The sequence below is a fragment of the Gavia stellata genome, chromosome 11 (genome assembly GCF_030936135.1).
Source record: "Gavia stellata isolate bGavSte3 chromosome 11, bGavSte3.hap2, whole genome shotgun sequence".
Lineage (NCBI taxonomy): Eukaryota > Metazoa > Chordata > Aves > Gaviiformes > Gaviidae > Gavia > Gavia stellata.
In genome coordinates this window covers 15,458,069-15,474,458 of record NC_082604.1, presented here as the reverse complement: position 1 = coordinate 15,474,458, position 16,390 = coordinate 15,458,069, and the positions used below count along the sequence as shown (strand labels likewise).

Below are 16,390 nucleotides of genomic sequence, written 5' to 3'. Positions count from 1 at the left end.
TTGCAACTGTATTGCATGTAATAGAGGAAGATGAGCTCACACTGGCTGAAGACAGACAGACTATTACTTGAAAGTTAACATGCTCCAAATTTTAGAAATAGCTGTTTAATAGAGTCTTTAATGTATGAATTGAAAATATTTTTGGTTTTTTTTTTTTAAAGTAGCTTTTAAAAAATGGTTCTGTGAAAGTTTTATTACTTCCTGCTGCACGTGGGCTCTGCTTGGCTTAGAAATAAACAGTCCCCCTGCAGCACAGGATCTCAAAACCAAGTTGGGCATTTTCTTACTCGTGCCATCCTTCCTGTAATAGAGTTTCTGCAAACCAAATGACAAAACCATGGTAAATTTCATGTCTTGGCAAAACTGGGCAGATGATTTACTTATGCCTAAAGATGAAAAGAAATTTCAGCTGGCTTCAAGTTAGCTGTATTAGTTCTAATTCTGGGCATAATTGCAATAACAATGTTACTGATTTATTTATACATTGAGTTTCTTTATTGACTTAGAACAGTAAATTAAAAGTGCTGTAGTCACATGTCTTCAGTGGAAAACGTGGCAGTTACTACTAAATTCTGTGTTAATTACACCTGTAGACATATCTATATATGAATGAAAATACACTGATGCTCTCCATCACTTAGACAAGGAGCACAATAATAGTTTATATTCAAATGGGTGGATATGTATATGTCTATATAGGTAACCCTCGAAATTTTTGTAGTAACGGAGATGCAGAAATTCTTCAGCAACACAAGCAGTTAATGTCAACAGTTGCTGAACATAATCCTTGGACATACAGGGTTTTTCATGTGGTAATTCCCTATAAATGCTCCCTTGAAAAAATAATTGCCACAGTAAACAAATGAAATGAGTTTGTATCTTTTGAAAGTTAATCTTGGTATTGGGATGCAGACTTACGTAGAGTGAGGTCATTTCTTTCAGTGAACTTGCAATGAATTGCAACTGTGAAAGGCTGAAACAAATACAGTTTGTTTGGGGATTTTTATTTTTTTGTTGTTTGGATGTTTTAGCTGGACACATTTCTTTTTTCCCTTTTTCCTGTTTGACTGGTACTTAGTTTTATCATAAGAGCATTCAGTACAACGCCAGCTTTTAACTTCCATTTTTCTTTACTGTGTGATATGTTATTTAGCAGTTGTCACCAAACTATTTACATTTTTGCCTTTGCAAATGGGTAACACTGGCAAATGCTTCTTGTGTGCTGTTATGATGTCAGCTGTTTGCAAAAGCATGTGTAAAGCCTCAGTGGTTTTTCAAAATAATGTAACCCCTGTATTAGATAATGTCAGTGATTTAACTGACTTTGATTTCATTATGGTTTGGCCATCTTATATAGCAACCCAGTTTTTGCCATCTTTTTACACTCCCAGCAGGCCTAAATTTGTGAAATACAGGTCAGGCTCTATAGGATAAACCAGCCTGCCAGTTCTCTCAGTAGTACGCATGTGAAATATGGAGGGTGTGAGCAAAGCCATGATCCCAATCTCTATTTTTAATGAGCTGAGAAAATAATGTTAAACTGACATATGCACTGCATAATGTGGTTATAGGAGTCAGCTTCCACAAAGCTGCTGGTCTGGGCCTTTGTTCACACAGACATTAGACATCCTTTGTTTTGCCCCTCCTTCTCTTCTTCAGCAGTCATTCAATGACAAGCGTAAAAAGAACCTCTTTTCCCGAAAATTTCCCTTCTACAAGAACAAGGACCAGAGTGAGCAGGAAACCAGTGATATTGACCGTAAGTATGTGGCATTCGATGGAGAGCGAAGCACACGTAGAAGGGCCTGCTAGATTGCAGTAGGGTGTTACCATGGAGACAGTTTCATGAGCTGCAACAGGCTAACGAGCTTGAGGTGCCAAGGACAAACCAATCTACAAAATCAGTAAAAAGTAAAATTTAACCCAAGAGTATCTCAGTTTGGAGTAAACTGGGTAATACCCTTGAGTAACAGTGTGTACTAACTGGAGGAGCTAATAGCCTTCCAGCGCTGTCAGCGATGGTTCCTCATTTCTGACTTGGAGGAGAGTACACAGCAATGAAGAAAGTGTAACGGAGCTTACCAGCTTCTCGAATCAGTCCCTTTAGACTGGTTACTTCAAAGTCATTCCATTCTAATTTGGTTTTTCCTAATGAAGAGAGGTTACTTTGATTTTCATCATTGTTGCCAGCACTTAAAAAAAAAAAGTGCCTTCTCAAAAAGCAGTTGCATAAATTTGCTAATTCAGACCAGATCCACTACAAATGGTGTTCTCTGCTGTTTGAATCACTGATTACATGATTACACTTCATGTGCCAGCCAGGTCAAATCCGATAGACTTGCCTGCCCCTGTGATGTTCTGGGAACTGTCTCCCGTCGTAGCGCCAATTTTATATATTACTGACAATTATTTTCTTTGTGATTGTCTTTTTATTGCTTGCCCTCTGGGGACTACTCTGCAGGAGGTCCCTGACGACATGGGATCAAAAGGCCTGAGTAAGTGATCAAAATACTCCCAAGTTATTTTAACCTCCATCTGAAAAATTACTACGTTTTTTTTTTTCTTAACAGATCTCTTTGAGACTGCTGCTCTACTGGCATAAGGAGGTTGACTCTAAAAATGTTTCATAAGCTCTTTCTAGTTTGTAGTGTTCTGGGGGTTTTTGCTTTCAGGAACGTGCTACTTTAAGTTCATGTGACTATCACGTTAGATTTTTTTTGTTGTTCAGAAGCTTACCAGCACTTACTTGTTTGTCCTTAATAGTACTGTGTTTTTAAATTTGGTGATTTTTTATGTCACTTTTATCTGGTCTTTGTGGTTTTATTCATTTAAAAATAACCTATGGCTTTTTACAGTAATAGTACAACCATTGCTGTAATACTTTAACTAGTTATAGTTTTCAATCCTCTCTCTAGGTGACTGATGTTTACAGCTACTTAAAACAAACAAAAAAACTTTGCTTGACAAATGCCGTGAGAATTTTTCTGTCTGACTTATTTGAACTCTTATGATGCTTTTAAACCAGGTAGAGGGGTAGATAATAGAGGACACACATAAGCATTAGTTGTATTTTCTGTAGAAATGTTAAACTACCTGACTACAGTAAGATTCAAAAGTTGCTGAGTACCCTAACAGATCTGTTTGTGTACACAGACACCACCACTGTACTAAAATGACAAATAGAAAGAAAGTCAAGACCTTGCTTTCATCACAGATATTAAACACATGCATTGTTACGCGTTTATGGAATAGTAAAATTAGTCACTAAAGATAAGTGAGTATAGATTATTAAAGATAACATTTCTTCCCAGCGCCTAACTGTTATGCACAGTGTTGCTGAAATTACATGTAAGAAGGGGTGAACTTCTATACTTGGTCTCAATCATGCAATAAAAATTCTAGTATCTATAACGTTAATTTTCCATTTCTGAAATGGCTAGTTTCAAGGAAATTCTTGTTCTAGAGCAGAAGACCTTAGCAACCTTTATGGCCTTATGGTTTAGAGCAGAAGATCAGAAGCGGCCTTTGTGGCCTTATGATCATACCTAGTTTAAACTACGTAATATGGTCCAGAAATATCACCAGGTGATTCTGTTATAAAAACAAACGGCTTCTAGCCTGCTTTTCAGCACAGTCAGACTTTTTGAAACTGCCTTACCACACTTAATGCAAGCTGTGTTACTTGGGCTCTGCAAGACTGCTCTTCTTGCTGGCATTTCAGGCTTTCCATCTTCACCAATTGTGACCATTATCAGACTATCACAAAACTTGTATTCGCAATTGACAATGTCTCCCTTTCACGTTCTGCCATGAGGCTTTTAAACATCACTGTTTGCCTCTTCCATGCCAATGTGGACATTCTTTTTCGAAGACAAGAAAATGAAATGGAAGTAGATACAAATTGCTGGTACTTTGCAGACTTTCGGAAATATTTATCTGTTTTTCCTGCACAGAAATGAAGTGAGGGAGTTCAGTCTAGCCAGAGATTTGTGGTTTAAAGGTTCACTTTATCCAAAAACATTTTAAAATATTAATTACATATGATGACTGTAACTTTTTTTAATGTTTATTAATCACTAGAAGCATACTTGCTTCATAACTGTATTCTTACATCTAGAGTGCCCTTGCTTCCTTCTCTTCAATCTTGTAGGGGAGGAACCACACTGAAATTAATGTATTATAAAGACTCCTCATGACAACAATAGGTATTATCACATGCACACAGTTAGGTACATAATTTCAAATTTAATTGTATTTCATTTGTATAGGTCATACACAAGCTTCTTTATGCAGTCTTAACCTGTGAATGTTAGTGTTTTTCATTACAAACAGACACACTCATTGGGTGGCATAAAAATTGATTCTTTACAATAAAGTTCAGAAATATCAAAGTTCATATTTGTTCACCAGATTTGTAGAATTTTCAGGTAACAGAATAGATTGATACCTGAAATTCTTTATTAATTTTTACCATAAGCATATTTAACACAGTTACATAGCTTAAAAAAGTAAATATAAACACCTTGTAGCTACTGAAGTATTTTGATTACTATGCAAAAGGCATGAAATTAATATAGATAGTCCAGAATAAAAGTCAGGAGCTTTTGAAAACTAAAGCATTACTTGGGGGGAAAAAAAATAAATCTCAATTCTGCATGGCACTTCAAGTAAACTATTTAATATACCATAGGAAAGTGTGGATTATTGAACATGCTACATTATATTTCCTGCAGTATAGTCCAGTATTTTCTGCTACAAGACTCTTATCAATAAATTGCGTGCATAAAAGTTGAAATGCATAATCCCACAGTTTTTGCACAACAAAATTCATCTTGAAGTGAAAACCTAAAAATTGCAGGGTTACATGTGAACTATGAATTAGTGTACTTTTCGTAATATTATTTTGATGTGCTATGTAATGTTTTTCTTTTTATTAACATCCATTCCTTTCGTATGAAATTAAGCTTCATCCTGAGAGCTATGAGAAGTACCTTAAAACTTTTATATGCAGTATGTATTGATTTCAGCATTTTGGTATCAGTATTGTCTTTCATCTGGATTATTTTGTGTCATTTTGCTTTCTTTTGGACTCATGCCATTAGTGTATGTTCCTTATTTTGTTTTTTCCATTGTGTTGCAATTTCAGAGCATGTAACCTCTAATGCCAGCGATAGTGAAAGTAGTTACCGTAAGTGTTTTTAAGTTCTTTGTTTATTTAGAACCTTGGTTTAGTAGCTCTTTTTTTGGTTTTGTTTGTCTGTCTTTTCTGGGTATTTACATGTTAAATAGAACTTCTCAGTCACCTACAGGTGAAATACATATTCATGTGTTTGGTGGGGTACTGCAAATTCTGCTGTGTCTTTGTTTTTTAAAAACTGACTAGAGAGCATCACTGCAAACCTCCTTTATGGATATTTTTATTGTGATCTATGATTTTCTTAGTTCAGCTTAATTTGAATCAGTTCCTATTTTTTTTAATTATGTGAGCTGGCTAGACCTATTAAAGCCTAAATGTAAATTTAATGCTAGCAAATATAATTATATGTAGTTGACCTTAATACTGAAAGTGTAACTAAACTGTGTAATCTGTTAAATAGTGCAATAACTATCCAGTTTTTCACGACTGATACTCAGATTTAATATGTGTATACTTCTAATGAAAGAAAAGATAAGCAAACATGTATTTACCCTTGCTTTCAGCTTTCATTTATCTATTTTGTCAAGTGTGAGTGCTCAGTATGAATTGTGTTCAAAGCATACGACACACATTAAGTCAGTTATGATAAATTAGCATGCTAGGCACGCATACACGTTCTCTCTCTCTGAAGACATAGTATCTTTTAAATACTAGACTGAGTTAGCTTTTTTACTAGCCCAAGCTACAGTACTATTTACTATTACCCAAGCTACAGTAGTACTACATGTTGACAGTGGGTAATATGCTTTAAAACATCTTAAACCGGAGCCAGAAATTCAATCCCACTGGTCATTTCCAGTGGACAGCTCCTCAGTAAGGTCGCACAGTCCGGACCTGGAACCCAGGATAGAACAGAGCAGGAAGATGAAAAAGTTGAGGACTTGAAGAGGAATATGAAAAGAAGGAATAGTAAAAGTCACGCAGTGTGACGCTGAGTGGTTCAGTCATCATCTTCTGGTTGCCTGCGAACTGTGTAATGGGCACTTCAGAAACAGATATTATTTCTGTTAGGGTAATAAGGAAGGTGGTTCATTAACAGATATATTTGTTTGGAAGCTGTAGATCTTCTCAGAGGTGATGATCCGTATTTTTTCTTCCAGATGATTATGCTCAAGGAGAAAATTTATACATGTATATATATAAAAACCCCAGCACTTACAATGCTAATGGTGTCATAGTCTGTAATTGAAAAGAAACCAATTGGGGGAGGCATTTGTGTTCCCTGAGAATAACACAAAATTGAGCATGTATGGAAGTTGCCTTTGCCTATACGACAAACTTACAAATTTTAACCATTTTTAATGACATGCCATTAAAGCTATTTAACCATGACTGTTTCTCCATAAATTTGCTGCTTTCCTCTCATGCCCCTGCGCCAAGGTTTTTCTTAGAGCTTGCTTTATGTATGTTTAAAGCTTATTATTGGTACGACTAGTTAGTTTTTTACTCTGTTACTACTTGAGAAGCCCTGATTTTATTATGAATGTCATGGATTTGCTTATCTGAATGTGTAATTGCAAGCACTTTTTATTAAAATTAATTTTTAATTTCTTCTTTTTGCTGTCTAATATGAAAGTTATCTTGATTACAGATGAGTACGGTTGTTCAAAAGGTTCTTTCTATTAATATTCATTTTTCGAAAGTATTGAAAAGCAGTGACAATATATACTTTTTGCCCTCAATCACAGGATGCTTTTTACTTGTAACTATGTCTTTAGTAGTTTAACTAATTTATGATCTTATAGCATTGTGAATTCTCCAAAGAAGTATCTAATTATATGTGAGCTGAATCTTTCATAGATGAGTCAATAGGTGGTGATTCTTCTCCCTAGCCTAAAAGGGGTCCTGAAAGTATATACTGTCCTTCTAAAATCCATTTGCATGAGTAATTTTTTGAGATATTAAAATATACAGGTTGCATGTTTTCATGTCTGTCTTAACATATTCCTCACTTGCAATAACTTAAAAAATGAAAATGTTCATTTATGTATTGCTGTAGTACAGTTTCAATGCAAATTTATTGCAAATAAGAGAAATACTTCTCTTAATGAAATTGTAAATTTTAGCTTTAAAAGATCAGTTTTATTTGCTATGAAATAAAGAAAAGATATATAGAAGCAATATATTAATTTATAAAAGCCTTTATCTGCCATCTGTTTCTATACAACTGTGGGATAGCATTTGCCTGTTATAAGTATGGCTTATGAACTCCAAAGAATGTTCCAAAATTAAAGAAGGGAGTTATTGAAGGACGCTATTTTATTCAAAGTTCGTAGTAATGTTATATAATTTGAGCTTGTATCTTCAGAATTATAAATTCTTTGCTGTCATGGAGTTAATTTTTAGTGATTGCATTGCACGAAATCTTACTTGGAGATATCTTGTTAGACTAGAAATAGTCTTTTAGAGAGATAGCAACTGAGGTATATTTCAGATGCTTTCACTAACATTTAAAAAGCCTGCAGCTGTCAAAGGTCAAAATTCAGTTATTTTATTTCATTCACTGCTGATGTGCTTTTTGGAGCTGAGAACAATACAAAGCATTCTTTGTTTTCAAGTTCATCTTTAAAAATCAATTAATAAAATAATATTTTTTTAGTATATACAATCATAATTTTTTTTTAGAATTATAGTGGTTGAAAGTATTTATATAAATGCCACTTCATGATAAAGTTAATGGAAGATATGTACACCTTGACATTCATGATTGTCAGCCCTGTATAAATATAGAAAAATATTCATGTAAATGCTGGCTTCAAAGTATGGAGAACGTTCATGATGAAGGTGGCATTGCCTCTAGCAGTGAATGATAGCATGCATGCATTTCTTTCAGGGAAACGTGTATAAGAGCATTTCAAGAATGCTTTAAAATTTTTCTTGTGCTTGATGTCAGTTTGACATGCTAACAAAAACCAGGAAATGATTTATACTGTATGTGTCTTATGCTTTAAAATTTTGTGTTTGGCTTATCTTTGTGATTTTTATAATTCATCGTTTTTGAAAAATGTCCTTCATCAGTATCATTGTAATTCATATTGCTGAGGAATGTCTGTATCATTATAGTTCATTGAATGACTCAATTTAAATATGTTGGTTTAGAAAAAAAATACATAGATATGTCTTTACATTTACATTTTAGGCGGCCAAGAGGAATATGTCTTGTCATACGAACCAGTCAATCAACAAGAAGGTTTGTAGATCTCACTCAGTAGAAAATAAATATAATCTGAATTATCTGAATTCTTCATGTGCCCTTATGTACTGAGCACCATGATAAACTTCTTCACTGTTTTAAACTTGTTACCATTATTCAAATGAATAAAGCATAAAGGCATACATTATTAAATGCAACTGCTAAATTATTTAGTGCACAATCCAAAGGTGTGCTACTTAAAATAACTTCTGTGTGGTTTACATTGCATAAGGAAAATATGGTGTGTTTAACAGTTTCATCAGTGTGAACCTCAGAAATTACAGTTTTCTTCTGTTTCATATTGCTTTAGCATTCTCACTGTTGCAGTTTCTTTTTTCACAGCAAAAAGTGTGTCAATAGGTCATTTGTCTATTTTAGTAAGCTTTAATTGAAATGTCTCTAAAACATGACAGTCTCCCATTTCTGTATGGGCTTCTCATACGGCTAATTTGGTTAGCAATTGCCAAGTGATTTTTTTTCAGAAAAAAAAATTTTTTTTGAAAGAAATGGAAATTGGTAGGAGAAAATATTTTCTCACACTTGCATTTCAAATAAAATGCTTTTTACTGATTTCCAGTGGGATGCTATAATTTCCTTTTCACCTTGGTCCTGATCTTGCCTCATGGTGTATAATAGATACAGAATTTTTAGTGTTCCCATTCACCACCACAGGTGCTAATGGTTGATTTACATTATCTGATACATAGCTCATATATTTGTAAACCAATCTGTGAAAGCGATGTCCTTTGGGAATACTTGATATCTATTACCTATCAAATCAGGTGGCAGTCAAAGTAAATATACATCATGTATTTACATGAATTTTGGGTGTCAAGATTTCATTTTTGGTTTCATGCAGCGAGTGGCACGGCCCAGTTGCTTTTAGTAGCATCGTGGAACACACGTGCCTGTATAGACTTTCCACTCCACTTGTTAATCATCGTGTATGGGCTCCATTTAATCAGTAAGCTTTCAAAAGTAGTAAAAATTGTTATACAAGACTAACACAAACTACATTATTTATATCATACAATTTGTAATTTTGGTAGGCTCCAAATAAAATCATGGGTGAGAAATGCATGAGTTAAGACCATGCTAGAAATGGGGAAATGGTAGGCCCTCTTCGACGTGCTAAGTAAGCTATGCTTAAGCTTAGGGAACTGGAGGGTTGTTACCCTCAAATGATCAGCTGCTGGGTCTGTGTATGCACACCAGAGGGTCTCACAAAATGAGAAACATCTTTTTGGCTGGCATTAGCTTCCCAGATTCTGATAGCTTAATGGTTTAGTGAGAATGATAGTAATACCAAGTGAGTTAATGTCAAGGTTGAAGAGAAAAGTTGTTTTGCTGTTTTCATTAGAATGAAGGATGTTACTTTGTGAAAAGATTTTTTTTTTTCCAAAGACTTCATAATTTAAGACATCTTTGATCCCCCAGGATAGTGATTTGAGAGTGAAGATCCAGTATCTTACTGTGACTAGGTTATTAATTGATATACATTCTTCAACATGCTTTTCGTCTCTTTAGGAATACATATTCTTTTACATATTAAGACCATTACCATGTGATGAAGCTTATTTTGCTGAACGGTAAGAAAGCAGTCATATTGAAACCTAACTGATGTTGTTCCTTTAATAGTCAGTTACACTCGACCAGTGATTGTTTTGGGACCCATGAAAGACAGAATAAACGATGATCTGATCTCAGAATTTCCAGACAAATTTGGCTCGTGTGTTCCACGTAAGTCTCAGCAAATACTAAGGCAATTCTAAATGATTTTTTATGTTAATTTTCTTAATAGACATCCTCTGTATCTTGAGTTCAAAAAAAGTTAATATATTGTCGAAACTTTATAGACATCTTAGTTGTCAGTCATCTCTTTGCTTGTGACAGTTTTGCAATATAAATGGGAGACTATTTTTGGATATTGTAGGGAAAAAAGTCACTGTTTTTTGTTTTGCTTTAAAAATTACTGGTTTATATTTAAAGATACTACTAGACCAAAACGAGATTATGAGGTGGATGGACGTGATTACCATTTTGTCACTTCTCGAGAGCAAATGGAGAAGGATATTCAGGATCACAAATTCATTGAAGCTGGCCAGTACAATAATCATCTTTATGGAACAAGTGTCCAGTCAGTGCGAGAAGTAGCAGAAAAGGTAAATCGGTGCCAGTTACTTTCATTTACTGAGGGGATTATCTGACTGTGCTGACAGGGGAAAAGAGAAGAATGCAAGAAGCCATTAGGAACCCTTTCACTTTTAAAAGGAATTTGTACAAAACTAGAAACAAAATGTATTGTCACAAATGCATTTAGGGAAATAATGAAGCTTTGGAAAAATGAAAACTTCGTGATTAAATTATGGGAAAAGAGCAACCATAGTTTGTGCCCTCTTATAAAAAGAAAATAGAGAAGAAATAATTGGAATTACAGGCTAATTAGCCTAGCTCACATACATAGATCATTAACTAATGAAGAATAGTGATGGTGGAGTCAATTAATATGATGATCCATTTGATATAGACCTGTGCAGAAGAAAACTTGTCAAATTGTTATTCTTTGTGCCCTTCATGGATTTAGCTAACAAAAGGAAAAGAGTGAATGTAATAAATTCAGTTTTAGAAAGACGTTTTGCATAACTACCAGTACAATATTGAAGACTGACTTTACTGTTTTTATCTTGAACAGATTTTATTTAACTATTTCTTCCAAAATCTAAGTATTTCTAAATTCAAAGTGAAGTTTACTTGAGGTCTTTGAAAAAGAGTGGGAAGAAGGAAGCATATTTCTTAGAGTAAGATGCTTGTTCTAAAGAAAATCTTTTGGTGAAAATTCTTTGCAAATGTTCCACGTTAGGTTGATGAGTGTTGTTCTACTGCTTACAAATATGATGCATTTACAGTAGACAATGTTATCTGATCTGTATGAGAGAAGAAACAGCTATTTTCTAGGTGGGAACTCACAAGCATGAGCGCTTTCAATCTGGACATGCAGAGGGTAAGTGTGGTTAACCCATGTGATGCAGGAGTGTAGTTAGTCCTCCAGAAAACAGTGTAGACCATTCTGGCCAAATGGCGGAGTATTGTTATTTCTGGCAAGTGTAATTTACTCAAATCAAAAACAGGGTGAACATGGTGAGATTCTGTGGTTCATGTGATGAAGTTTTCTTCTGCCGTCTTTCTCATCCTATGGAATAGAACCTGGCCCCATGGTATATAGCGAGAAAAGGAATTGTTAAAGTAAATGAACAGTACTTTGTATGAGAGGCTGAATGAAGTTGTGTAACTATCCTATGTGGTTAAATGATGAAACTATTTATTGAACAGCTTAAACATTATACACCTGTCGACAGTTGCTTGACCTGGTAGCACAGATACAATCCTTTGGTTCCATCCTAGACCTGGAATTGGCTGTGTTCTTTTGCCCATATAGTGGGATTAGTAAGGTACAAACCAATTGTGAAACTTTTATAAAGACATGAAGAACAAAGTACTACCAGATGTCTCCATGCTATTAAGTGTCTTGCACAGGCACTGTGGGACTTCAGGTAGATGCAGCAATTTTTCAGTTCCAGCTAACATTATTTTTCTGGGAAACAGTGGCCTGTCCTTCAGAACTTGACTTCAAAATCGTGACAGGCTGCAAACTGGTCGATCTGAATCACAGAATCATGCAATCATCAAGGTTGGAAAAGACCTGTAAGATCATCAAGTCCAACCATCAACCCAGCACCACCATGCCCACTAAACCATGTCCTGCATTGCCACGTCCACACGTTTTTTAAACACCTCCAGTGATGGTGGCTCCACCACCTCCCTGGGCAGCCTGTTCCAATGCTTGACCACTCTCTCAGTAAAGAATTTTTTTCTGATATCCAGCCTAAACCTCCCCTGGCGCAACTTGAGGCCATTTCCTCTCGTGTCTATCTGGGGCTACTCCCTCCTTGTAGTTCTCTCCGTCTCATTTAAGAAATTAGTCTCTTCAGTGGGTCTTATTACTGGGATACAAAAGATGATTTCCAAGTTTTCTATGATGAATTTAGGGGCAGACACAGCAGAAATGACTGCTACTACCCCAAAAGTACCAGAAATAGTATTCTTGCAGTAGCTTTAAATTGTGTTCATTTGCCCATGTTTCCAGCTGATCCCTATCTCTCTCATTTCCTTGTCTACAATGGACACAGCTGAAGATGCTTTTTGATGCCATTGTTCAGTTATTGTAAAAGGCACTTGAGTGCTGTGCTGTGTTTCTCAATCAGATGCAGTGCAAGTAAGGAACTAAAAAAATATGTAAAATACTGTTTAAATGCACTATGCAAAGAGCAAAATAGCTTCCCTGGATGAACACATGTTCACTGTATCATGAAGTACTTGCATTTCTTTTCTGTGTCTTCCAAGTCTTCACTTGAAAGGAATTTTCATATCCTCTTTGGAATTGCTAGCAGCTTGCAAATATCTGTCTGAGGCCACTGTTAACGCATGTTCATTATTGATTTGGAATAAACTGTCACAGTTATATTCCATAAGGTCCAGTACAGCTATTGTGCTGGCAGTCTAGTCCTCCACCCTCTGGTCAAAATCCTTTGGCACCTGGCATAAGTTGTTGGGCCAAACACAGCAAATACCAAGTGTCTTAGCCCAAAAAGGAAAATTGACCAGGTAATGCTCTTAATTCTCAGTTTCCAGAGCATGTGTCACTTTTCAAGAGAAACTATTTGAAAGATGTGGACAGGTCAGCACACGTAGTAAAATACTCTGCTAGAACCTACAAACACGGTTCTTAAATGATACCAGTCAGCATCCAGATCCGTGGACTGAATGTGGGAAACAGCTATCATCAGTTGAAAGCAAGCAGATGTGTATTGTTTATGTGGGAAGAACACTTCTATCCTCTTCAAGAATTCCTGAAATAAAATTCTGTGGTTTTGTTGTGCAAGAGATCAAATGTAAATGATCCTAGGGATCTCTTCAGCCAGGAAGCAGAAACGTGTCATTTCAGGCTGCAGTCACTTCCTTGCTCTTCAACATGCCCTTCAGGAATGATCTCCCAGGAGTTCAGGAAGTGCGTTGTATGATAAGAGTAACCTTTGGTTTTATGGTGCTTGTGGGTTTCTATCCTGGCTCACAGAATTCTGCCATGCACAGGGGTTCCCTGCTAAAGAAAAAACTTCTCTTATTTTAGTCACCCAGCAGTGGTTTTCTGTTCTCTCCCCCATCCCTTTCTAAAATGGTGGTATGCCAAATTACTCATATGCTACTCAGAAAGGAAAGAAATAAAAATGTGTGAGGTGGAAATGAGCATATCAGAGATGAGAGGAGCTGAGGAACAGGAAGAGCCTTTGAGATGAGATATCCCAAAGAGCTGAAAAATTGCTTATAGTGGGAGAATAGAGGTGGGGAGAAAAACAGCCCTACTACATTGTCTTCCAACTGCCCAAGGAATGGTTACGTTATATTTGTTTCTGAAGAGATAAAAAACAATCAGCCCAAACAAATTGCATACACCATCTCAAACTTGGTATTCTATTGTGTGGTACCTGGGGGGAGGAGAGTGCTTGTATTCAGTTCCGTTTAACGATTCTGATAGTGGCATATTTCCCTGCTATCTGGGGTGGTTACTCCTTCAGGTATGTCAGTTAAGTCATCTGGCTCCTCTCCAAACTGCATCTGTGACATGGCCACCTCCCTGAAGGATCCTCAAATTATTTAAAAAAAAGAAAAAAAAAAAAAAATCACTTTGGTGGTGTGGTTGAAGTACAGCTGTTCCACTGGATGATTCTGCATTGTTGATTGGGCTGCAACATCTAGTGGAGAAAGGAAGGAAGAAGGGTCAGGAACATCTCAAATGATGTATGATCCCAACAGAGGAGCATCGTAGGACCTTGTGCCAAAGTGGTGAAATCATAATATCATAGATGAAAATGCTCTAATTTTGTTGGCTTCAGTGGAGATGTGTTTCCTCTTCTAAAATATTAGCTATGCATACTTGTGACTTAAACTTTGCTTAGTGCCATTTTCCGTTCTCTCTCACTTTTTAGGGTAAACATTGCATTCTTGATGTTTCTGGTAATGCGATCAAAAGGTTGCAGATTGCCCAGCTGTACCCAATCTCCATTTTTATTAAACCCAAAACAGTGGAAAATATCATGTGAGTAAAAGTAAAGTACCTCAGGCTAAATTTTTTGAGACTGTCATTGTATTTGAAAAGCCAGCTGCAAGTTGTGTGAAGACAATTGTAATATTTGCATTTTAAACAATATTTAATTTCCTGAGTTTAATTTCTAGGGACTTTTAGATGGGGTTTCTAATCCAAATTAAAGTGCTTGAGAACAAATGTCATTGAGCTAAATTCCATGCAACATAGTGTCAGCACAGCTCATTCCCACTGCAGTCTTTGCTTAGGTGTGTCATTTAGGAGATTGCCTCCTATTAGGGTTAATACTCGGACAACAGTTTAAAACCTTATTTCAAAAGACTCCCAAGTATTTGGGAGTAGTTTTTAAATGTATAATGTTTTCAATTTCAGGGAAATGAATAAACGCTTAACAGAAGAGCAAGCCAGGAAGACATTTGAGCGAGCCATGAAACTGGAGCAAGAATTTACTGAACACTTCACAGGTGTGTTTTGCTTGGGACTGTTCCCTTGCCAGAGTTGAAATTTTATTGCTTGCTGTAAAATAGTAATTGCCTCACTGCTGAGATAAGGCTGAACTTTGTTTTCTGGCTGATCTGTGATTCTTTTGAGGCATAGAGCCATCTTAGTACCTCCACACTAATTTCAGTTTGATCAATTTATTCAATAGATACAAAAATTCACTGGGAGCTTAATTCAGCTTTTAAAAACTGTGAGACTTCCTACCATTTTCCTAGGTATTGTAATGCAGATGTTTGCTTTGTTGATATATTGTATGCTTAAAGCTTTTTATCTGCAGAGCTGAGATTGCCCAGCAAAGCTCCCTGTAGAAAATGATTAATTTCCCTTTTTTTAAAAATTGGGAAGTAAAGTATGATGGTAATTAATTAAGCCTCTGGAAATTGGGCACCTACAGCATTATGGTACTTAGCAAATCAAATTTGTGTATGCCATGGACCTAACTGTAACGGCAAGGCCAGCAAGCACTCAAACTGTGCTAATTGTTTGCATTGTGGCTTGCAATAGGAGGAGATTGATCAAGTCAGGATCTTCAGGGTGGCAGAAATGAGCCTTCCCTATTCCTATCCTAGATAGACGCTCTCTCCTTTCCTTCCTGTTATGTTCTCTTTTGCAGTGTTTGTGTTTGCTGCCCCATTCACCTCCTTTCAGTGACATGACTCCTTTGCCAAATTCCTTCTTCCTGTCTTATGTGGGCAGAGCTGTGAATGCAACAGTCTGCTCCACCTGGGCAGAGATATAGGAAGGGGTGGTGGCTTCACATGGGAGGAAGATAGAGGAACCAGTAGACTCCCTGCCCCAGTCTTGCTGCTGTCTTGGTCTCTACTTCGTGTGCTACCCACACAATGAAGAACTTGAGTCCATCCCTTTTTGTCTGCCTCCATCCCTCTCTGCTGCCTCACAGCTGTCAGTTTATCCCAACACTGCATCTAGCTCTCCCGCTCTTCTGATAGCTCTCTATCTGTCTGCACCCAGAAAGTTATGGGACTCTCAATATATATTGCAAATTCTTCCTATTATAGAGTCCCTTACCAAATGACTTGCAAATGTGTCAAGTTTGTTGTTCAGGAAACTAATTAGTTTATTTTAATAGATATTAATTAAATATTTAGTTAGCAGCTGGTATTCTCCCAGACTGTCTCAAGGCATTATATAGGAAATGAAGAGACATAATTCAAGATGTTTCAAAAACCTATGGGCCTTTTTAAGGGCTCTAGTGCTCAGGGCCATGTTTCTTAGAATTATAAGGCTTGTTGACAAAGAAGGATAGCAATGGTCAGACTTCTGTCCTCGATAATCCAGTTCAGGCCAGAAATCCTTTTCTGAATCTGTTTGAGATACTTGA

The 16,390-nt window shown here is 36.3% G+C and overlaps 1 protein-coding gene across 18 annotated transcripts in view; it reads left to right on the top strand.

Annotated features, from left to right (window-relative positions):
• Positions 1-16,390, top strand: part of DLG1 (discs large MAGUK scaffold protein 1) — a 168,931-nt gene that overhangs the window by 150,800 nt on the left and 1,741 nt on the right. For 5 of the 18 annotated variants that reach the window (XM_059822546.1, XM_059822542.1, XM_059822537.1 and 2 more), the window contains 7 exons: positions 2,462-2,495; positions 5,147-5,188; positions 8,337-8,387; positions 10,029-10,130; positions 10,380-10,552; positions 14,432-14,541; positions 14,920-15,011. In XM_059822546.1, the coding sequence (XP_059678529.1) occupies positions 2,462-2,495; positions 5,147-5,188; positions 8,337-8,387; positions 10,029-10,130; positions 10,380-10,552; positions 14,432-14,541; positions 14,920-15,011 (604 nt within the window). Of the gene's footprint in view, positions 1-1,659; positions 1,760-2,461; positions 2,496-5,146; positions 5,189-6,773; positions 6,810-8,336; positions 8,388-10,028; positions 10,131-10,379; positions 10,553-14,431; positions 14,542-14,919; positions 15,012-16,390 lie in introns of all 18 variants that reach the window. The other 13 variants (XM_059822547.1, XM_059822543.1, XM_059822552.1 and 10 more) reach the window with 4 other exon arrangements.